Source organism: Bufo gargarizans, chromosome 1, assembly GCF_014858855.1.
Source record: "Bufo gargarizans isolate SCDJY-AF-19 chromosome 1, ASM1485885v1, whole genome shotgun sequence".
Taxonomy (NCBI): Eukaryota; Metazoa; Chordata; class Amphibia; order Anura; family Bufonidae; genus Bufo; species Bufo gargarizans.
This window is the reverse complement of record NC_058080.1, coordinates 613,026,841-613,052,474: the sequence shown is the minus strand read 5'-3', so window position 1 is coordinate 613,052,474 and position 25,634 is coordinate 613,026,841. Positions and strand designations below refer to the sequence as shown.

At 39.4% G+C, this 25,634-nt stretch overlaps 1 protein-coding gene across 5 annotated transcripts in view; it reads right to left on the bottom strand.

Moving 5' to 3' along the window:
* Positions 1 to 25,634, bottom strand: part of SEMA6A (semaphorin 6A) — a 206,729-nt gene that overhangs the window by 108,022 nt on the left and 73,073 nt on the right. For all 5 annotated transcript variants that reach the window (XM_044275906.1, XM_044275907.1, XM_044275904.1 and 2 more), the window contains 5 exons: positions 24,963 to 25,080; positions 19,127 to 19,187; positions 12,373 to 12,435; positions 11,690 to 11,791; positions 4,034 to 4,124 (listed from right to left, as the gene is read on the bottom strand). In XM_044275906.1, the coding sequence (XP_044131841.1) occupies positions 4,034 to 4,124; positions 11,690 to 11,791; positions 12,373 to 12,435; positions 19,127 to 19,187; positions 24,963 to 25,080 (435 nt within the window). The remainder of the gene's footprint in view (positions 1 to 4,033; positions 4,125 to 11,689; positions 11,792 to 12,372; positions 12,436 to 19,126; positions 19,188 to 24,962; positions 25,081 to 25,634) is intronic.

Below are 25,634 nucleotides of genomic sequence, written 5' to 3'. Positions count from 1 at the left end.
TTAAAGGGTGTTTTTGGTTCTTCAAGTAAAGATATTTTGAACATACCGAAATGTCCAATCATTATAATAACTAATTAAGACCCTATAGTTCATTCATCCAGTGAATATTAGGACAATTAGGTCAATTTTTTTCTCAGACATAGTTTTCATATAAGAGGCCTAACTAGTCTCAATTCAGTCTCTCAAATGTGATCTCAAGGATCATGGCTCAAGGATTTATGAGTTTGTTCACATGTAGCTCTTCCATGAATGACGACTGCTTATATAGTGAAATATGGCATTTGCCTGATAATTTATCAAATTGGTGAAATGCGAATTGGGTGAACGATTTTGTTCTTCTGTAATCCAGGTTAATCCTAGGACAGAATATAACAAAATACTGCAAGGGAAGTCTACCACCCAGATTGTCATAGACTTCTATGGAGAACAGATGCAAGACATCCTGGTGCCTTCTACTGTTTTGGGAACTGGCACAACAAGCTGAAAAAAGGAACGGGGGATGACCTGTGTACAGTATTTCCTGAATGTCAGACATTGCACAGCATCTTGCGGACTACAAAATTTACTGACAAATTTATATAGTCCCTTTGAACAACCAATAAATTCCCGTTCTAGAAATAGAAAAGTCCAATCTCCAATTTTAGCTATGGACCATGGGGAGTTGGTATGCAGCAGTTATGAAGAGGAACCCATGACTAGTTTTTTCCTCTATGCTCACACTACTCTCTGGTGTATGCTTGATATTATAGTGTCTCCTATGTGCTCAAATACATTACAATGAATACTCAAATGTCATTTGTACTGAGCAAATGGACTAAATTCTCATATTAGCTAGGCTCCAATTTAAATTATACATGCACATGACTGCTCACAAAGTTCTACATTACATTTGCTTGTTTACAAAAGTTTATGAGGTTGAAGTATTAGGGAAAAAATGTACAACTCCACGTAAAACTAATGAGCTCAGGCTTCCTATGGATTTGTGTCTATTCGATGATTGCTTCCAGAGGAGTTCAGGATAAAGCAGATCCCTGTTCAAGCTGGCAATAATCAGAATACACCCCGACAGGCGTAATATTCCAGATTTCCAGTGCTAATTTAGATTTTAAAGCCATGTATTATGTTTCATTTCACTCATACACATCTTATCCTTTTTATATTACATAAGGTAGAACTTAGTGGCAGGAGGCGTATGATGAAAACAAAGACAAATAAAGGCTACACATTTTTGTTTGGTTACTGCTGTGCTGATCAGTGCTCTGAACCTCACTAAATCTGACATAGCAATTGCTATTTTCCAAAAATAAAGACAAATCCAAGGAAACAGTTTCAGAAAGGTTTATGTTATCACAGAAGCTGTTCTTGCTAACCGCTAATTAATTGCATGTGAGGTTTGATATAAATCACCACCTCAAGATCCTGGTGTCGAAGCTCTAGGTAAAGCTGTTTCTAATGTACCTTAAGTTAAAGAAGTCATTTTTTTTATAACTGGCTCATATTTCTAGAGGTTAGTTGAAAAAATAGATGTTAGATATGTCAACGTGGGGTTATTAACAGAATTTCTAGAATAATATATAATGATTATAGTATTGCATAGCATTTTTGTCATTTGCAACATGATTACCAGAAGCAGTATTTGTGATAAAATAGAGTAAAGGCTGGCATATAGCTTCAAGAACTGCTGTCTAAACAAGTATGTTCCCCATAAATATACACGTTCATCTTGGCTAAATGTGTATGTGTTTTCAGTGGGGATAGAAAAAAAAAAAACTCTGGCAGCAGGTTATCTCCAAGGAGAACAAAAAGATGAGGCGCTGAAATTCAATACACCCAATGTTTCTCTCCACCGATATCAGTCGGGCAAAAGTCAGGAGCTCCCCACACACAAGGCTGTCAGCCGGTAATGATGCCACCCTGCATGCAATATGCTATCATGGCTGGGCAGCCTGACAGGAAAGCTAACCAATGTGTTGTAACTGCTAGTGCCATAGCATATTGTGCAATATGGCCCCACCTCTCACCACCTCGGCAGCTCTGCAACAAGCCCTGCTCATATTATACAACTGGTTCCTTGCAGATATTTTTATTCAATCTCAGAGAACCCTTTTAAGGGTGGTCCAGCAACTTCAACATGACAAGAAAGATTGGTAAAAAAAAAAATGGCATTCGGGATATTGTTAAAACATGTTATTGAATGATCTTTAATTCATTCCAACAAATTACGATTGGCAATTTCATCAATTTTCATCCTAATAGGACAATTTTCAAATATATTTGACTGCATGTGACTTATGTTTTTAAATCAATTTAAATGCCCTATTGTAATAATGGGTTCATGTGTCGCTACGCAAAGAAAAATCTTTTAGCCAGTTTTGTGAACCATTGATCTAGATCATCCAATAATATAATAAATGTCTATCATATGAAAATGTATCCATTACAAAGTACCTTTGTGCACATACATATCACTGTGATTTGTTATAGTGTTGCTCAACCTTCCCTCCTTTTGAAAAATTAATTTAAAAAATGTAGACGTAGATCCCACAATAAGCTCCAATACTAGACTTTATACACTGCTCCCTTTTTATGCCAAGAAATATTAAGATCATATTGCAGATGCAGTCAATTAAGTTCTTACGTACATATGTTTACATGGTCATTTTGGACCATGCTAAACACTAGTCGAGTCATGGGAAATTATCCTTCTTTCCACTCTCATTATCCCCTCTGGATTATTTTTCTTTCCTACGTATTCTTCATTTCATTGTACATGCAGTAGAATAATGAGAAACAGCTCATGGCTTGGCTCTCCTCTACATTAGCCAGGGATAAGTGTCCAACATCCAATTGATAAATATCTTTGAGGCATATTTCAGTGGTGGTCGAGTATTATACAATACACATGCTAATGGAAAGAGGCATAAAATGGCATCTAAATCACCATAAAAAAATATAAAGTTTCTGCAAGGCCACTTGGGGTTAGTACTGAAACATCCACTGCATATAATATATAATGTGATAGACTGCCCTGGGGTCCAATGCAGTGATGAGTTCTTTCTATTTTGCCAGCAATAAAACTTCATTTAGACACATGCATCTTGGCTTTAGAAAATAGATTTGTTTTATGTCTCAGTCACTGTACTGAAATGAACAGCATTGTAAGTGTAAGGTCATATGCCGAAAGTAGAGCTACAAGAAAAATGACACGAAAATCATGAATAAAGGAGAAAATAAGTCCATTTTTTTTTGAAAATGAAAGCCCTATTTGTGTTCTCCTCTCTTATGCTGGAATTAGAATAAAATTTATCACCAAACAGATCTGATCAGTTCAGATGTGTCTGTCCTGGGTTTCAACCAGTTGACTGGCCTTCCCCTCCAGAGTATTATATTCCTATATAGAATGTCTCCTCGTACTGTATTAATCAGAAATCCAATAAAATATCTGACCTTGGGATTTAGCATAGAAATGATGTATTGATCTTTCTGAACTTTTAAGGTAATATTTCCAATTAAATCTGACATTTCATTTAAACAATGGAAGTTTTATATATTCACAAAACTGCACTTCCAAGTCTAATAGAAATTCCAACCAAATGGCACAAATCTATGTTAGCGAGAGAGGACAAATTTCAATATACTCCGCTAAAAATGTAAAGTACAACATAAAGCTCAAAACAGAGTTTAAGATGCATAAAAAATTAGGCAGTTGATTACATTCCCACTTTCATTGCCTTTTTTTTAATATACAACTTGGCAGATGCAACATATGTTAGAAAGCAATAATGAGTTACGGGAGGTAATATGTAAGTAAACAGTCGATAATGACTATATCAATATTCTACACAACCTCTCCTCACTTGCTGCCTGCTGAGATATGCTCTGCTACCACACATGCCCCAAAAGGCTTTATACACTTTTGTCAACCATAGTTTCCACAAACTTCATAGTGATCTATACCACATACAGAGGTGACTAATTTACTATGAGCATGTAAATAAACAATTTTAGTAATTTGAACTTTTACAAGTCATACCTGCAAATAGAGCAACGTTGGAATGCTTGGCATCATATGGACATCTGGCCATGCCGCTTATTTCTTCATCTAAAAACTCAAGAGTATCCATCTGATGAATAAAGCAACACGTTATTAACAAGACATTTCACTAGAAAATTAAAACTGCTACATCTCAATATCCATGTGCAAGAGAACATTGTACCAGTTGAACTCAAGACAGCTGAGACAGATGTTTAAATCCACATATTATATTACAATCTACAGGACTATATGAATTATGCTACATGATGAGGGTTTTGCCTGTAAAAACCAAATGATGCAGTTACTAGTAAGCCCCGCTCATGATGGCCAATTTTAAAAGCACCTAACACACTCATAATTGTACATTTGCCAATAGTAATTCTCTCTCTTAAACTTTGGCTGATATGTTATCCCTTGATGGGATTTCTTCTGTGCTGTGTCTGATTATGTGGTCTCTGGCAACTGGCACATTCTCAACACGCAAAAACATAATAAAGTCCTCTCTGTTCAAAAAGTACACACTGGGAGAGCTATCAACAGGAACTGTGGAGGAGGCTTGTCAATGAACTGGTTTGGTGATGTCATAGGGGCATTGAGCTAGTGTCTCAGCAATTCTAATTATTTATTCAAAAACAAGATAAAAATCTTTCAAGGTAATCTGGACAATTGTGTAAAATGATTTCAATGAAAGAGGTTGGATTGGACAAATGCAGGTAAAAGACCCTTTAGGCTGAGTTCACATCAGCCTTCAGCCTTTCCATTCTTCTGCACCGTTATAGAAGCAGAAGAATGGAAAGTACGGATTCAGCACATAACTGAGCCAAACAAAGCCTATGGACCCCATAGAGCAGGACCTTTGTCTTCTCTTCAAAAATCTTCTTCTGAGCAGAAACAGAACGGACCCCATTATAGTCTATGGTGTCCGTAGGCTGCGTTCGGCTCAGTTACAGTATGTGCCGAACCCGTCCTTTCCGTTCTTCGGCTCCTATAATGGAATGGAAAGGCTGAATGCTGATGTGAACTCAGCCTTAATTTACCCTTGGTAAATCTCCCACTGTTCTTCCACAAAAGTCCTTGCTAGGCTTTGATGATTACACCACCGCTGAGACCAGTGATTGGCTGCTGTGGTCATGCATTTTTAATGTGACAAGTAGGCAAAGCCTGGCGTGGAGGAGCGGAATCATGGTGCTGAGACATCTGGTGATCCACTTGGTAAGTAATGGGTTCTTTTAATTATTTTGCCCAATCTTGGACAACTCCTTTAACTCCAACTCTTGAAAATACATAGCCGACTCTAGTATTAAGAAGTTCTTGGTACCATAACAACATCATCTAAGCTCCAGGATTTAGTGCAGAATGTGATGGTGGAATCTATAGGAAAGTATATATCATTCCCAGCTATTTTGTACATTTGAATGTAATCTATCACACAGGTACATTCAATAGATTAGTGTACCTGGCATAAATCAGAAAAGCGCTTACAGCTCTTAAGAAACAACCTTCCTTGCTGTACCAGGCAGCAATTAACTTTTTACCCATATTGTACGAAGCTTTCATCATTCAGCTGAGGAGTGGACCTGTCATCATTTGTTTCCTGTCATGAATCTTCCGCTGTCCAGTCTTTCAGAAAGCAATTACTTTTCTAGGCAGCACAATTAGGCTGTGCTATGAAAGTGTCAGTATGAAGAAAATAAGCAGAGCTCATTCTGCATAGGAGCACTACAATATCTGATGCCCATCTGCATTTTCACTTTACAGCCCAAGAAGGGGCTCTGTCTGCTGTTTGGAAGTCAAAGGTTGATGGAGCGCCATCTGTACAGCTAGCAGAACAGACAAGCAGACCACAGGTGTCCATGTTAACTTGTGTGAGTTCCCCTTGCACATACCACTTGTGTTCCAAATGACATGGGCAGCAGGTGATGAAATCAGCAGAGGCAAGAGATTATTGTAAGGAAACATCTGTGAGAGACGATGAGATGGATGGCTTCTATTGTGGACATTTTTGTGCCAAAAAATAAAATAAAATAAAAACTAGTAGAACAGGAGTGACTTCTTGGGATTTGTTACATGCATTAATTCTAACGAACGAGAATGAAGCAGTGACAAGGGGACTTAAAGTAGTCACTGCTTGGACAGTTATTGGAAAGCCAGATGCATTCTGCTCCCTGCTACAAGCAGAGAATGGTGGAGAAGTCGAAGAAGATATGATTTTCTAACAAAACAGTGCAGACAAAGCACTGTAAAAGACAGAAGCACACTCTGTATCTGCTGTAAAATAACTTGTCTATTCACTGCTGAAACAGGTGGCTATGCTCATTTCTGCTCTCCATAACAAGTGACAATCTCAATCGTACCACTCAAATACTAGCAAAAAAGCTAGAGCTACAGTATATCAGTAATCAGTTTTGACTTAAAGGGGTTGTCCCACTTCATAAAATAGGTTTTATCTAATCTATTTACCCCCACACAACATATCTTCCTATCCATGTTATTATCCAAAAGCTACCTTTCATTCAAAAAATCATGTAAAGCGATTCCTTTGTTGTTTTCTGTATCCCATGGATACGGCCTCTTTCGTCCGGCCGCATCGCTGTGCCGCGCCTGCGCACAACAGCTGAACCAGTACTCGGGCCGCCTCTCCATTCTTACAAGTACGCGCACGCCCGCGCATGCGCAAATACAGCAGGCGGGTGCCGGAATCAAATAGCCGGCACCCGACCTCTATGACAGGGAGCGGGACCTTAGGGGTTAACTGCCGCTGATCGCAGCCCCCTATCATAGAGGTCGGGTGCCGGCTATTTCACTCCGGCACCCACCTCCTGCATTTGTATTAACATTGGTGGCGCAGTGCGCCCCCCCCCCCCAGTATAATATACATTCAGTGTGGCCACCCCCCCCAGTATAATATACATTCAGTGCGCCCCCCCAGTATAATATACATTCAGTGCGGCCACCCCCCCCCCCAGTATAATATACATTCAGTGCGGCCACCCCCCCCAGTATAATATACATTCAGTGCGGCCACCCCCCCCAGTATAATATACATTCAGTGCGCCACCCCCCAGTATAATATACATTGGTGGCGCAGTGGGAAGTGCCAATGAGGGTTAAAAAAATAAATAAAAAATTAACTCACCTCCACCAATTGATCGCACAGCTGCCGGTCTCCTGTTCTATCTTCAGGACCTGTGGTGACGTCACTGAGCTAATCACATGGTCCATTACCATGGTGATGGATCATATGATGTACCATGTGATGACCACAGTGATGTCACCAAAGGTCCTTTCACAGGTCCTAAAGATAGAACAGGAGACCGGCAGCTGCGCAATCAATTGGAGGAGGTGAGTTAATTTTTTATTTATTTTTTTAACCCTCATTGGCACTTCCCACTGCGCCACCAATGTTTATTATACTGGGGGGGTCCGCACTGAATGTATATTATACTGGGGGGGGGGGTGGCCGCACTGAATGTATATTATACTGGGGGGGGGGGGGTGGCCGCACTGAATGTATATTATACTGGGGGGGGGGGGGGTGGCCGCACTGAATGTATATTATACTGGGGGGGGTGGCCGCACTGAATGTATATTATACTGGGGGGGGGGGGGCGCACTGAATGTATATTATACTGGGGGGGGGTGGCCGCACTGAATGTATATTATACTGGGGGGGGGGTGGCCGCACTGAATGTATATTATACTGGGGGGGGGTGGCCGCACTGAATGTATATTATACTGGGGGGGGGTGGCCGCACTGAATGTATATTATACTGGGGGGGGGGGGGTGGCCGCACTGAATGTATATTATACTGGGGGGGCGCACTAAATGTATATTATACTGGGGGGGGGGCGCACTCAATGTTTATTATACTGGGGGGGGCGGGACCTCACATACGGCTCCATGTGGATGACTCATACACATGAACGAGCACGCAGGGTGAGTCATGAGGAGGCGTGGCCTTCACTCAACTGCCTGAGAACCAGGAAGTTATCAGGACATCTACTGCTGATAAGATTAAAAAAGCAAAGTGGGACAACCCCTTTAAAGGAGTTTTCCAAGACTAAGATGTTGTTGACCTAACCACAGGATATATCTTCAATATCAGATTGGTGGAGCTTTGGCACCCAGAACCCTCACCAATCAGCTGTTATCAGCAGCCACTTGAATAGGAGCTAAGTGATAGTACCTTTGAATGGCGACTACACAGTGTGCAGAGCTTCCTGGAACCATGACTGCATGTAACAGATGATCAGTGGGGGTGCCAGGTGTCTGATCCCTACAGATCTGATTCTGATGACCTATCCACTGGATAGTAGAAAGTGTAAAGTGAAAACAGCACCAACGTACCATCCAGACTCCTTCAGGAATGCCTCAGCCAATTAACGACCATGGATCGTTATCGATCGCTCCATAAATAGTCCAAACAAAATTGACGGCAGCATATCCTTAAAGGGTTCTTTATTCAAGTTGAGTCCTTAAAAATGTACTAAAAGTGCCAAAGATAGTGCAATGTTTGGGCTACATCGTAGTCTTTATCAAGCTTGATAAAATATTATTTATGTAAATGAGGGTTCAGTGCACCAAGGGGCGTGGCCAGCACTGGAAAGCTAAGGTGCACTGGGCCGTGCCCCTCCATGCACTGAACCATTAACAAATAAAAGTATTTTTTCTTTGGAGAACCTCAACCAATTTTTTACTAGACAGGTAGCATTTAAATCACCAAGGTCAAGACTACCAGACGGTATGCCAGGCTTGGTAGGTTTGATCCTGCTGACATGTGCGATATAACATTAGCGATAGACATTTTTACATGCAGTTATACAAAACATCTACCCCACTGGATGCTTCTCTTTCAATTTACATTAAATATATGGGGTCTGATTTAATTACTCACATTTCTTTTACTTCTATTAAAGCAATTAAAATCTGCATACCATCATAGCTAAAAGCAATAAAAGCTCTTGATTATCAAATTAAATAGCATTTCAAACCGTGATAGCAAAAATTTTTTATATGTCTTCATAGCCTCGACTATGCTACAGAAATTCTCAAAGAGGCTGTAAACAATTAGCTGCCGACCCCCATGGCTATGGATAATTATCAGTGAAACAGACAGCCCCCCAGCAACAGGATTTTTTTCAAGGCCTGCAGTTGTAGAAGACAGATAAGAGGGGAGATAGGACATTCCAGCACATACAGGTGTGCCTCCCGCCCCAGAAGCCGGTTCTGCTCCCTGCAGCGGATGATGCAGTGCTCCAGCTGATAAGCCTTATACTTTGCTGAGAGATATCATACAGAAGCAGATCATTAAATCACTCAAGCAATTATAAGCTGCATCTAAGAAACAGAAATGGCTTATTAAAATCTTACATAAATGGTTTTTCTTTGCTTTTTACCATTTCTTTATTAACTATTACATGGATTTATTCAGTTATTTGGAGCATGTGAATGAACCACTGCATATCTATATTATCCTTTATTAATTTTGTTAAGCTCGCCATACACAAGGCTAAAGTTGGCTGCAATGGGTGATTTCAGCATGTGGCTCTAAATCGGTAGAAGGATATATGCCATTGCTAGACACAATTAGATGGTTAACTGGTTCCGCCAAAATCAGCAAGTTCTCCCAAACATTTGTCTTATTTCTATGATCCCCTTAGCACTCAGTTTCAGAATTCTTCACAAGAAGAATGTCAGTGGTTGCTATACTTAAAGAAGCACTCCTTTTTATCTTACATACCGTATACTGTTAACTCACCACCATTATTCTACCAGTGTCATTTGTTACACCCTAACTCAGTTGCATCCATACATTTTAAACTATTTCATTATGGGAACTTGGTCATGTCACCTCAAGTATGACCAGCAGCCCAGAGCTTGCTCTAATGCACAAACAGGAACTTGGTCTCTCCCATGTGGCTGCCTTCCTGTAATTACAGGATGACATCAACACCAATCAAATCCCTTCTGGCACCTCTCGGGCACCGCCGTTCCCCACATTGTATATCTCTGTATTCGCCCACATTCTCCCATATCTAAAGGACAAGGAGCAGAGATATATAGTAGGTGAGTGTATACAGTGATTAGCTGCAGTTATATATAAAATTTCTGACTCACACTGCCTGTACTATCTGTGTGTGCTGCCTCTCCAGTGTAGTTCTATTGCAGTGGTGGTGAACCTATGGCACGGGTGCCAGAGGCGGCACTCAAAGCCCTCTCTGTGGGCACCCACACCCTGGAAAAAGTCTAAGGTGTACCAATATGCCCTAGCTCTATAATGCCCTGCCTAAAAACGGAATGGCCGCCTTGATAGGGGCGATCCCGTATCAGGAACCTCCTGAGCGCCCTAGAATGGCCTGAATAGGGGAAAAGCTAACAGCTAGTATATGCTAACTGAAAAAATGCCACTACCACGATTAGTAGCTTAAAATACAAAATACAAAAAAAAAAAAATACACAATCATAAATGTGTAACGCAGTGGATGAGGCACTGCATATAGTGGTCCTGTGTCACAGTGGCAGAGTGTCCGTGGTGCAGAGCGATGATTGTGTATTATTACACTGGGCTCCTGCAGCAAAGCGTTTGCTGCTTTGCAAGTTAACTCCACCAGCTCTCCCGTATACCACTGTATATAGCGCCTAATTCATGTATAGGTGGATTTTTGTCTACTGCTGTCCACCTCGTGACTGATATATCAGGGGGCGTGGCACCTGTACAACAGTATCATCCGATCTTTACCTAGTGGACACGCAAGTAGCCGATTGGTTTATTTTCATTGAATAGTTCCCGGTTATTGGGAGAATATACCATATTTGTGAGCTGTTATAGACATCTCCTATACTTACTCTTTTGAGACTTACCATTTCCAGTTTTGTTCTATAAACTGAAAATATCCTACTGGTTTACTTTAAGTTTTCAGATCTAAGTCTTGACCTGATCCTGGTCAGGTATCTATCCAACAGGTCCCCTGATGAGCCCAACTATGTATGGGTGAAACGCGTCGGGTAGATGACGTGATAAACTAAGACGGCATGTTTTTGCGATAATATCAATTTTACAGCTATCTATAATCAGGATCAGTTTATGGTAGTTATATACAAACTTTGATTCTTATTTGTTTCAACAATTAATTATTTACTGCGGATATATATATAATTTTATTTTTTTAGAATATATTGAGCTACTAATCGTGGTAGTGAATTTTTTTCAGTTAGCATATACTAGCTGTTAGCTTTTCCCCTATTCAGGTGAGGTTCCTGATACGGGATCGCCCCTATTGGGGCGGCTATTCTGTTCTTAGGCAGGACATTAAAGAGTTAGGGCCAGTTTGAGGGTCAGAGCCCATAGGATATTATATTTGGCCCGCACCTGCCTATCGGTGTCCCTAAGTGCAGAGGATTGACTCATTTAAATCCATATATTTTCTTTCATTGTTTTCTTTATGTTATCACTAGGTTTATTTGTTTTTATTTTATTTTAATGCTATATAATAAAGGCTATGTTTTAGCGGTGGTAGTCTGTGACTGCTGATGTTTATTATTGGATATTTGTCTCCATATAGTCCCTATTGCACCTCGAATATCTAAATGCACTCATGTCCAGTTTGTAACACATCTTCTATATCAGCAAAAACAACATTACAAGGACTTACCCTGTAGTTTCGACACGCAGGATTAAAAGCATTTGTTCCACAGACAAACAACGTTTCTTCATCCCTCTTTAGTAAAACCTTTATAAAATTATGACATTCATCCTATGGATAAGAAAACATGCATTTAGATAGTATACAACACTATACAACCTAATAATTGCTCTGATTTATCCACTCCTACACCGTGGTTCCACCAAGTCTATTTCGACTGGATCCTAGGTTTTACATGGCCTAGCATTTATAGCACTTTGCCTAGATATTACTGACAAGACTAACAGAATATATAAGATTTTGTATTCTTCATTTCATTACTAAATCCCATTGGGAATCATGTCCCCTCTTCTCTAGGTTGGGGTCTGCTCTCTTATAAAAAGGAGATGGGAATGACCTATTTATCATGTTGGGGAATTCTGGTTACCCTTTATTATTTTACATTATGGCATCATAATCACATTCAGGGGCAAGCACCTTTCTTAAGACTATTATACAGAATTCATTTTAACATGATATTTTGCAATAAACAAATATCTATTGTGCAAATGAAAGTCACTGAGTTCATGTAAAAAGCAATTACATGGAAGCAGTGTGGGCTGTGATCCATAGCACATGGCAGGCTTCGACCACAGGTAACTGTCTGAAGGCTAAACCCTTGGTGCCAGTGAAAGAAATTGAAAACTGCCTACCTTATGCTTCCCCTTCATCCTGCAGGTGTCTACATCCGGCTGCTTAGATTTCCATGTCAGTTTCTGCAAACACAAAAGAGACATAAAAAAATCAATCTGAGCCCCTAAGGCAGCGACGTCTTTGATTTTTAATGTCAGAGTTGAAGTGAGGAAACAAGCGGCAAGATAGAAGTTCGTGTGTTGCATCTTCTGATGGTCATCTATGTAAAGTAGAACATAACGTCATGTTTAAAATGTCCGATGCTTCTTGTCCGACAGGTGAATAGACGCCGGGGTAATCCTACAGACCAGTCCTAGGGGACTTCTCCATTCACATAGACATAAACCTCATCTTACATTTTTTACTGGGCGATGACATATTTACTGCTTTTGATGAGTCTGTCAGTTTTAACACATAGATGCAAGAGCTAGGCACCAAAAGGTTGACTTACAATGTAAAGAGGTCGAGGACTGATGTATATCAAAGGGAAAGATAAAGTTCTGTTCACCATAGGCACATCAATATGCTAATGATGCATGCAGTTCTTGCAGGCCGTATAGAAGTCCCTGGGTAGACTTTCACGCCATCAGCATAATAAAACTGATAGAAGCATAAAGTTGAAAAAAGAGATACTCAGCATTCCACGAGCAGATTCCAAGTGCTTTGATGTAAGCTCTGGCACTAAGGCTAGGAGTACGGCACCTATGCATATTCAGGAGATTTTAAAGAATTCTTAGTTGGCAATAACATACCGTATCTCTGGTGACAGCACATAAAAAATAAGTCACTTTCTACATGCGCATTGGCACTTCCCAAGATTGCGTGCCATAGTATCCTAGTAATAAGTACCAAAATGTGAGCAGTGCTGGGGTCCTAGGGTTCGAACCCGACCAATGATAACATCTGCATGGAGTTTGTAAGCTCTCCGTGAGTTTCCTCCTACACTCCAAAGACATACCAATAGTGAACTTGGATTGTGAGCCCCATTGGGGACAGTGTGATGCTAATGTCTGTAAAGCACATCAGAATATAATAGTAGTGCTATATAAGTGTGTAAAATAAATAAATAATCCTCTCAGCAATGGGACAATTGTTTGGATCCAACCAAGGAAAAGTTTACATTTCTCTTTTTCCATGTTGTCTTAAATTGATACTAACGAGAAATGAGGAACTACGTTGTGTGTGTGTGTGGGGGGCGGGGGTATATATATATATATATATATATATATATATACATATATATATACACAGATATCAAAATACTGACAAAACAGAAAGTAAAGAAAGATGAAAAAAATGTGTAATTGTGAATTTTTAGCTTCATGTATCAGATTTCATTGAATGTTGTGTTTCATATGAATGTTGTAAGTATGTAATATACTGATAAATCATGTGCAATGCTGTAGGAAGAACTGTAGGGCAACCTCACATTACCATGGATTTGGGGAGTGCTGCTGCACCCGCAAACTCAGCAGGAACTGGGAGTATGGCGCAGAATGTGTTTGAGCACACACAGAAAAGTCTGGGCGAAGTGGCGAAGTCTGACAAAAGGTCCAATGCATATACATATAGTGCAAAGAAATGTATAGCTGAATTCAATGACATTTTCTGATTTCTACATATAAATTCTTGCATGTGGTTCCCGAGCTTGCCTTTCTTTTGTAACATGAGAGAGGATAACAGGTGGAATCGCATAGTGTCAGACCAAAGAGTAAAAGCCTTATGCAAAGAACAAAAATATCATCCGGACTGTCCTATGCAAATAACTTACCAGTCGAGTGAAATGAATTCTACTAAATGCGTTTGTATTTTCTTAAATCTGGATTAGGAAGTATGGGGTTTGTTTGCTTTCTGGATCATATATGCTTTCCTCAGCCTTTGACTTAAACATACTTGATTTTGATTTAAAAAAAAACACCTAACAATTAAAGGGGTTATCCCGTGACTAATGTAAAGAAAATGACAATCAGAGATCATATAGCACATGACAGTCTCTTTGTAACAAAGCCAGAACCAGCCCTGTACCTCACATGGATCCAGAGATCTCCACATTCATTGCTCTGCTAGATTTATATCAAGCTGACAGCTCAGGGGGAGTGTATTTTCTGCTGCAGCTGAGGGGCGTGTCTCAGCTCTCCCTATCACAGCTCAGGGGGCGTGTCTCAGCTCTCCCTATCACAGCTCAGGAGGCAGCTGAAGGATGAAACTGAGCATGTGCGGCCTTCTCAGTGAGCAGGTCAAGGAAATAAGAAAAAGAACAAACAGCAGGTGGCATTTTATTGAATAACAGTAGCTATATTTAGATTATTTAGATGCAGGTGCCGGTTTGAAAACTGCTGAATATTTTTCATGGGACAACCCCTTTAAGCTCATACATGGCACTTCACTGCAGCTTTCCTGCAGTCCAGATGTTACATGATGTGAATAAGATATGTTGCTTGTTGTGTTATTTTTTCATTTTAATTTTTTTTAAACTATGGTTTATTATTTTTTAACAGGGTATATTATCTGTCATGGCTAGTTTTGCAGCAGTTCTTCAATAATATCACTGTGAATGACGGATAGATTGATGGACAGATAGACTGGTAGTCATAGTGGGGAGGGGTTATAAAAGGGTATCTTTACCTCTGCTAGACTAAGCACATTTATGGATTACACATAAAACCCACTGATTTCAATGGGCAACACATAATACTTCATTCTGTACATATCAGTAAGGGTTTGCACAGCAGAACACTCGTTGATTTTTTTATTTTTATCAGCATATTACTGTTATTTTGTGCACTTGTGATAAAAGAGGTATTGTGAAAACTTGGCAACAAAAACGATATCTGCTGATTGTAGTAAGGTCATGAGAAAATCACAATGATTTTAGCCCTTCATGGTATGGCTTTGTGACCTACCCTAACATAATCTGGCTTGAAGCCCTACTTGTCCTAAACATTATTATTTTTTTCGTGCAGATTGAATATCCCATAAGATGTCGTGAAAATTCTAAATGAGGTAGAATTTTTTTTTAAATGCAATTCCACCATGGGATATGGGATTCATTTTTACAGAGTTCACAGAGGTAAAAATGACACATTACCTTTATTCTGCAGGTCAATACGATTACAGCAATACAAGATGATATACTTTTTGTTATGTTTCTTTGCCTTGCCATATTCTGACATTTCTAAGGTTTACATTTCTGTTTATGTGGGCTCATTTCTTGTGGGGTGATCTGCATTTCGGTATTATAACTTTTTGATCTCTTTTTATTCCATTTTTTAAGGAGGTAAAGTGACTAACAACAGCTATTTGGCTATTTTTATTTTTATTGTTACATTGTTCAAAACGTATACAAAATGGGGAAGGTGGGTGATTTAAAAATGTAAATTATTTTTGCTTTTCTTTTCTATATTTAATTTTTATTTTTATTTTTTTTACTATATGTTTAGACCTCCAAGTGGACTTCATCATGCAATTATCAAATTGCTTCTGTTATAGAATGCAATGCTTTACCATTGTAGTATATGGGGAAATTGATATGTTCTTATTGAGCCCTATCTGAAGCAGGGCTCAATAGGAACTTAACTACAGCAGGCCTGGAAGCCTTCAGAAGGCTCCCGAATGCTGTAGGCTCCAGGGATCTCATTGCAGGGGGCTGTTCTGTCACCAGGAGCTCCCAGTTAATAACACCTCAGATGCCATGATTGCAATTGGCCATGGCATCGGAGGGTTTGAATTCTGTGATCAGAGTTGTCCCCCATTACGGGCAGTGGCGGCAAATGTCTGTTGTGTACTTATGCTCAGCTTCTTTAAAGACTCGACTTTTACCATAAATGTATGGTGGATATTGGGAAGGGGTTAAAGTACTGTATTAGATGTGAACCAGTGAAAACTCCTAACTTAATCTAAAATATATATATATATATATATCTGTTAGAATTTTACATTTTTGGTTCATTTCAATAAGCCTCTATGCGTCTACAGTGTAATTCAGTAGATAACCAAAGTTGAAGGTAAGTCAGCAAAAGAAACATGTACTAAGACAACCACTTATTAACTGTGAGAGTAAAGATTGCTACACTGGCTGCTTGTGTTTTAAGCAAATGTTAAAGCATAATGCATCTGCATAACTCAGCTGGAAGAAAGCCATTTGATGGATAATCCTGCAGAGAGTCAGAGACATTTCCATAAAATGCACAGGATAAGCCGTCTTCACAAACGCAGGTATTAAATAACTGTGTTTTTTTTCTTCCAATTTTCAAAGGTGTTTTGTCATGGAGTTTGATGGGTACAGCCAGTATGAAAAGGCATCCTATGGGGAGTGAAATACTAAATATAAAATTGTCTGGCTCTTTTTAAGTTTAGAAACTGTGCACAAAGTGCCTCAAACCTTGCTATAACTTCTTGAAGTCGAGAGTCACTGGATTTAATATGGGATGCAAAATTTTACATTTTTGATGCCCTTCTAATTGTGTAAGCACTAATATTTAAGATACGTGATGTCATTTATTCACAGATTTAATGTTTAAAACATCAAGCGCTTTACATTTTTTAATTATTGATTTTAGTAGATGAATTTACCATTACTGTATTAATATGAAGAAGAAGAAGCTCCTATGTGGTGTCTCAGTAATACGGTAGGATATGCCACAGTTTGTGTTTCTGCATACTATATATATCAATATGGCCCCATAAACGTATGTATAATAGTGTTGGGCGCAAATATTCGAATAGCGAATATTAATTGCAAATATTGGCACTTTGAGAATTTGCGAATATTTAGTATATAGTGATATATAGTCATAATTTCAAATATTCTAGATTTTGTTTTCATCAGTAACCTCCCTTCTTGCTTGTGGCCAATGAGAAGGCTGCAATGTCTTTGTCTGAGCTTAGCAACATCCCTAGCAACCAATAGAAAAGTTGCCTACCCCTTACTATATAAGAACCTCCCCAGCAGCCCTTGTATGCAGTATTTTGCAGATCTGAGAGAGACAGCAGTGTTATTGCTGTGCTCTGTGCTTTCCTGTGTCATTACATTAGATAGTTAGTTAGTTAGCATATATATAATACAGATAGTTAGTGGGAGATAGTCAGTGTAGGTTATATCCTGATATAGTGTAGCTGATTCTGCTGTCCATACATACATGCTACAGACATAGTGCTGTGATGTCACAGGTTCCCAACAATACTTAGTGCACCAATCACTAATAAGTAGTCAGACATGTTAAAACGTGAAGTTACTCGTATTGCGCCATCATTAGTGACGATTTCGCGATCGCAAATATATTGGAGCGCCTGACTCTATCTGCATATAAAGCTATTGTAATGTTCTGCCGTGCCAACCATTTTCTCCAGTTTCAGGAAACTTCTAGCAGCTTGAAAAATAAAGCTATAGTGACCCACACCTGTATTTCACGCACATTACGCGAATATTACATTGCTGATTTTTTGCGATCAAGAAAATAATTTCGAATTCGTGAATATATGATGTATAACACACAGCTTGTATACAGTCATAATACAGCTCATGAACCTCCTTGAAATACAATAGCTTAAAGGGGTTCTGACTTCAGTAAATGGCATTTATCATGTAGAGAAAGTGAATACAAGGTACTTACTAATGTATTGTAATTGTCCATATTGCCTCCTTTGCTGTCTGAATTCATTTTTTCATCACATTATATACTGCCCGTTTCCATGGTTACAACCGTCTGTAATCCAGTTTCGGTGGTCGTGCTTGCACATTATAGGAAAAAGCACTAACCTGTGTGCACTCCAACGGTCCTGGCCAGTGCTTTTTCTTATAATGTACAAGCACGACCACCGCTGCTGGATTGCAGACTGGTCGCAACCATGGAAACAAGCATTGTATAATACAACAGAAAAAAATAATCCAGCCAGCAAAGGAGACAATATGGACCATCACAATACATTAGAAATTGGCTTGTATTCACATTATCTACATGATAAATCCCATTTGCTGAAGTGAGACAACCCCTTTAAAGTAGACATGTAACCTCTCCTAAATGTCTTACTAGCTACTTGCATCCTCCATGTGACACCAATTCTGGAGCATCCATTCTTATAACTTTGTTTTATGCCATTCCTTGATTATTCCTGCTAGAAGTTATGAATGATTTGCTAGCAGTATGCCATGAAGGTCCAGATGGGTGTTACCATCTGGGGGTTTGTCTGACACTGGCAGCACTGATTGGTAAAGTCAGACTATGCAAGGACAAACCCTAACTGGCAACACACATCTGGAACTTCTCTGCAAACTGCTAGTAATTCATTAATAGCTTCTAGTAGGAATAATGAAGGAATAGATGTTTTAGGATGTTATTACATAGGTTATGCAAGTAGTTACTAAACCAGACAAGCCAGGAGAGGTGACAGCTCCTCCTTAAAGTGGTTTTCTGGGAGTTTAATATTGATGACCTATCCTGAGGATAGGTCCTCAATGTTAAAATCCTGGAAAACCACTTTAAGAGTTACCTGTGTACTGAAACATGCAAATATTACTCACTTCAAGTTCATAGGAAGGAGCCATCCTATTGATATGAATGGGACGGCTTGTAATTACACTGGCTCACCGCAGTGCTGTTGACGGCGAGCAGGTAAACAAACAAGAGAAGGCTGCGCGGTCTTCCCTTCAACCAGCTGATCGGCGGAGGCGCTGGGTGTCAGACCCCTGTCGATCTGATATTGATGACCTATATTAAATTCCCGGAAAACCCCTTTAAGAGTGCCTGTGTATTGAAACACACAAATATTACTCACTTTATTGAAATAAATTTCTTCTGTGTTCGATGTGTCCAGGTCTATCGTGTAGATGTGGTCCCTAGTAATAAAAGAACATTTTTAATATGACACAAATTATATTTTAGCAAGACAAGTATTAGGGTCCATTCACACGTCCGTATATGTTTTGCGGATCCGCAAAACACGGACACCGGCAATGTGTGTTACGCATTTTGTGGACCGCACTTCGCCGGCACTCTCATAGAAAATGCCTTTTCTTGTCCGCATCTGCGGACAAGAATAGGACTCGTTCTATTTTTTTGCGGAACGGATGTGCAGATCTGGAAGTGCGGGTCCGCAAATGCGGATAGCACGTTTCGGCCCCATTGAAAATGAATGGGTCCGCACCTGTTACGCAAAATTGCAGAACAGATGTGGACCCATTTTGTGGATGTGTGTATGGACCATTAATATCGATTTTTTTTTTTTGCCAAAACAATGGCGTAGCAGATTTGATAAATGCCCCGCTATATGTGCCAAAAACACAATAAATGCTATAGATTAAATACATGATAAATTAATATTTAAAGCTCATTTGATTCAGCAAGCAGTAACATATATACAAGTAGGGCTGAGCGAATCAAAGTATCCAAAGCGGACTTCTATCCGAATTACCTCAAGCTTATTTATAATAGCTGAAATTGCGTAAAAATAAACAAAAACATACTCACCTCCTCTATTTGAGCGTGACCATCTTGATTGAAGACCCAGTGTGAAATTTTGTGCACAGTGATGTATGACATAACCACGCCGGCTAGCGTGATGTCATCATTGCGCACCGTGAGAGATTTAGCGTGGGATCTTCAATCAAAATGGTCAAGACGGCCTCTTCATGCTCAGGGGCTGTCTCACTTCAGCAAATGGCATTTATCATGTAGAGAAAGTTTATACAAGGCACTTACTAATGTATGGTTATTATCAATATTGCCTCCTTTGCTGGCTGGATTCGCTTTTTCATCACATTATTTACTGTTGTTTCCATGGTTACGTCCACCCTGTAATCCAGCAGTGGTGGTCGTGCTTGCACACCATAATAAAAAGCGATGGCCTTTTTGGTGGCTGGGACTGTGAAATGCACATGGCTAGTAATTTTTCCAATACTGTGCAAGCATGACCACCACTGTTGGATTGCAGGGTGGTCATAACCATGGAAATGAACAGTGTATAATGTGATGGAAAAATGAATCCAGCCAGCAAAGGAAGCAATATGGATAATCACAATACATTAATAAGTGACTTTTATTAACATCTTGTACATAATAAATGCAATTTGCTGAAGTGAGACCCTTTAACTGCTAATAGCCCAATTTAATCTCAGATGCCTCAATCAGCGATGAACGCAGCATCTGAAGCGTTCAATGATGGGGGCAGCGCTTCATGACGAAGTAATTTGTTACAAACCGAATTTCGGTGAAGCAACCAAATCTAATTTTTGTAAACTTCTCCCAACACTACCTACAAGCATAAAATGGTGCTTACTATACCAATGTCCAAAGAACAATACAGTAGATTAATTGTGTCCAGTTGTATAGAGCATATTAAGAATATGTCCTTCCATTCTAATAGCTCCATATAAAATTATCAGAATAAAGTAATAGTTTCACCATCCTCAGACTCGTATCCTGCAGTCTGGAGATTTCTCCCTAGGTCTGATGAAACATTTGCCCACTCACGTCCTCTAGTATCTGGAATGGTCATTAGCAGATCTAGCATTTGATCTAAGTCTGAACAAATAATTACTATGAACATTTTTTGCACTTTTATCTAATCATGTTGATCTAATCACGGCCGCGATATGACTCCATTGAGATCAATGAGAAGAGGTGCAGATGTTCATGCATGCAAGCCACCGCAGAGAAGCCAATTCATTTATCAGTGGAGACCCAAATAAAGAATCGAGGCTGTCTATGGCAAGCTGTATAACACTTCTCACGTTGTACTTGTTCCTATAGTAACTTTTTCTTAAGGCTGTGGAATAAATTTGAAGAACTGGCTTTAAACAGGTTAATAGGGAGCATCTGGGAGCAAAGCTAGTAGTCCATTTACATTTTAAACCACGTGCCAAAATAACTAGAAATAAGTTAACGATTTCCAACAACTACTTAACGCTTGTGGCTAAATTCTTTTGTAATTAGGTTTTGTTGTCTGCCAAATGTTGCAATATGGAGTGTTCTGGATTTGCTGAAGAAAAGAACTTCTGTTTGCTTCCTAGGAGCTGGACGCTGCACTTTATCATGCAGTTCACTTTAATGGCTAAACCACACTCTGGGTCATTAGAAGAATAACATTAGCTTTCTACTTAATTTGCTGTGCCCATTTTCTTCTTCTGCAGAGCCATGCTGTACCACAACAGATAAAATAATCAGGCCGACCGTTTTTAGCTAAATGCTACAAAGTGAGCATTAATGGGCGCCCCCTCCATGTTGTCTGGGCTCTGCCTTTCCAGTGTTAATTGACGGTTTTCATTTTTGTTCTTACATTGTGCTTGACTGAATCAGAATTAAAAATCAGTCACAAAGCTGCAATATAGGTCTACTCACTTGGATACCTCAAAATTGCCAAGGAATCCTCATTAATATGGCCATATTGAGAAGATCTAAAAACCTTTCTGCTTGGTTTGCTCTCTCACATATTGCTAAGTCCGGTCTGTGACATAAGCAGCCCCGTCTCAATGAAACCTAATAACAGTATAATTGCACTTCCCATCTCTGTTTGCTAATGCAGTCAGAAGCCTCCATTCCTGGTTTACTAACAAGAGTCTTTTCCGTTCTCAACAAAAAGACTTTGTTTTGCCCAAACACGAAGTTCCATAAATTGTATGCAATAAACTTGCTTTTTAATTCCGCTTCTTTAGCACAAACAGAAACAAAAATTCTCCCTTTACACATCTGTCAAGCATTGCCAGATTTTGTTACCATGACATAGACTTTCTCAGGAAGACTATTCTGCTGGAAGACTATTCTCCTGGCTGTCTGTGACCCATGACCACCCCTATAATGTATGTCTACAGGAGTTGTGCTGCAACAGCTGCTTAACCAACAAGCCTGAAGCTTCCTGAAAGGGTGTGAATCTTTTGACATGTGGTCCTGTTCACAGTGGGAAACCATTCGGAGCTTTAGGCTAGGTGGGTGTTCAGTGTGTTAGTGCAAATACTTCTGTTTTAACCCATTCATTGCTCATTGTGGCATTCACATATTTAAAATAATAGTGAAACTTGTAGGAAGGAGGGCAATTAGATCAGGCCACTGGTCGCTATATCTATCAAGTTCAAATGGCCAAATTAAATGGCAAAAAGAACATTTGTTCACTCACTGGGTTACAGTCAATTTCCAGTTAACTTTTCTCTTATGAAGCTGGTTCTTGTACTGGTTCGGGACAATGATCAAGCATGGTAAAGATTAGGCATATTTTGTTCCTGGCTAGGAGGTCAACTCTTTATAGAGTAGACTCAAAGGGGGGGAGGTTATCAAAACTGGTGCAAGGGAAAACTCGCTTAGTCGCCCGTAGCAACCAATCAGATTGCACCTTTTATTTTCCAAAGGAGCTCTCAAGTTTTCCCTTCCACCAGTTTTGATAAATCTCCCTGATAAAAGGGTTATCTTAGAATGATAAAAAAATAAATAAATAAAATGTAATGTTGGCTGAATCCACCAGTTTTGACATGACCATCTGCCATCTTATATGTAGGTCATAACGTCTGTGCTTACTCTATGGAAAGAAGGATTGGGCCTGTTGAAATTCAACACCCAATTATTAAAATTTCAAAGGGAGATAAGCCACCGGTGGAGGTGTCTGGTAGTCTTACACCTGTAGAAGATTCATGCCTCTTACATTGCCAACTGGTTATAATTTCAATAAAATTAGGTTGTATGTTATTACAAGAAGGAAAGGTCAATAGATTCTAAACTCTAGGAAGAACAATTAAAGGGGTTATCGGGGAATTTAATATTGATGACCTATCCTCAGTATAGGTCATCAACATCAGATCGGCAGGCATCTGACTCTTGGCACCCCTGCCGATCAGCTGTTTGAAGAGTCAGCTACACTCATTGGAGCTCCAGTGAGTGCTGTGGCTTCTTCACTGCTTACCAAGCACAGCACTGAACATTATATCGCATCTGTGCTTGGTAGTGCAGCTCAGCTCCATTCACTTGAGTGGAACTAAGCTACACTGAGGCCATGTGACCAATGTACGGTGGTGTCACTCGCCTAGAAAGAAACCTAAGTGCTCACAAATCGGCACGGCATCTTCTAACAGTTGATTGGCAGGGGTCTCAAGTGTCGGTCCACCGCTGATCTGATATTGATGTCCTATCCTAAGGATAGGCCAACAATATCAAATTCCTGGAGATTCCTCCAATATTATCTTATGGCAGGAGAACCATAAGGTAATTATTCTAACATATAGGTATGCCAATGAGGAAAACAGTATTGAAATCATCTAAGGGCAAATTATTGAATGCCTAGAAAGACAGAGAAATTCTGTTAACATTATTTTCATGCTTCAAGCAACACTGTAGGCTTAAAGCTAACATGAATTTCTGCATTATTACTTTATCTCTCAATTGAGTGCAGATTGTACGCTTTGTTAAAAAAAAAATTGATAAATCCATATGCATGATTGACATGAACATCTCAGCTGGTAAATAATCATCTATAAATTACATTCAAAGGCCGGTAATTACAACAAACCCGTATCTTTGCATTTATTCTTGTCTGCTAACACAATTCGAGCAAATGTTATCACCTCTATTGTCTGCTATGGTAATTAACCAGGTTCTTTTAACTGGTACAGTATTCTGCAATAGAAGTGGTAAGAGCAGTGAGACGAAACCGCACCCTGTGATAATGAGACGAATATCATGCCAGTTAAAACTCTAAAGCTCACAGGAGATAAAAGGAGATAGATACTTCAATATAGATGCCACAGTGATGGGGATGATCTGTGCGCATCTCTAACTTACATCTTGTAATGGAAAATAAAAAAAAAGTTGTGTCAAAGGAAGATGCCTGCAATAGCCAATCAAAAGAAATGTCTCCTATGTCTGCAATGGCATAATGAGGTCCCAGAAGCTGCATGAGGTCTATCAGATCTCATCCACACATTCCTGGACAGTGATAGACAAACAATGGAGTTTTGCAAAGGATAGATGATATTTTTTTTTTTTTTTTTTGTGCAACAACAAGTCGTTAGGAATCAACTCTAGTGAATGAAAATAAGAAGCAGGAAATTGTGCATTTTTTTCCCCATTATGCCTTAAAAATCTAGCAATAACACAGCAGACTCATTGTATCAACATTTAAATTTCAAATCTTCCACTTCAGGACAGATCATCAGTATGTGATCGGTGGGGGTCTGACTCCCAGGACCAGCTTTTTGAAGACGCCGCAGTACTCTTCTGAGCACTGCGGCATCCTCCACGCAGCTTGCTAAGCATTGCAATGTACATCATATAGCTGCTATGCTTCGTATCACAGCTCAGCCCCATTCACTAAATGTGAGGTCACTAGCCGTGGCCCCTTCAAACAGCTGATGGGCGGGGTTGCCTGGGATCGGACCACCAATCAGATTCTGATGACGTACCTGACAGGTCAACAGTATAAACCTCCAAGTGGAGAGTCCCTTTAATTAGATTCCAAGACAGTATACGCAATGGCTACTTGGCAATAAGGAAAATATTAAATGTATTTGGATATTAGTCTTCATTGACTAGGTAAACTCCAATACAACTTGGTGGTTGAGCAAATATAGGATGCAATATATAATTCAAATTTGCTTGGCCAAGCAGTGATGTAAGACAAAGGGTTTACCAACCTAGCAGCTATGTACAGTGTCCGATTCATTATCATGATCTGTTGGATATCCATTTTGTGCTTCTGTGTGTTGTTTCTTCCTGGTTTGTGCCCCACAAATACCGGATACTGTTTTGTATCTGCAAGGAAATAAATGTAGCAAAGGGTCACACAAAAACATATTTCTTTGTCAATGTTCTAGTACAGACCTTAAGACTTTCCATATACAGAACTGACCATGTTTCGTGATGTCATGTACGGTGCTAACAATTGAAAGGCGACACACTGGAAATTTAAGAATCTCCACTGAACAATACATCAAAAGGAAATTGCTCTCAAGTAGTAATTCACACTGGATTTCACAAAAATTTAAGGAGCTTAAGGGTTTCATGGATCAGCTTTCTTGAAAACCCCTTTTAACCCATAACAATTATTTAAGATTTATGACTAGAAACCTAAAACTAATAGTTTGATAAATGACATATGCTGAAATATTCCATTTTAGGAAGTGTACATGTCTTTTACAGTTAGTTTAAGAAAAATATATTATAAATTAAATAGAGGCATGAGTGTGTTATAATCCATATACTTTTTGTACTTTGTTAGGCTGAGGGTAATTTTATTAAAAGGGCCAAAGGGGTATAACATTGATCGAGTTACACAAAATTAATGTAAATGATTTTTGTATTTATTG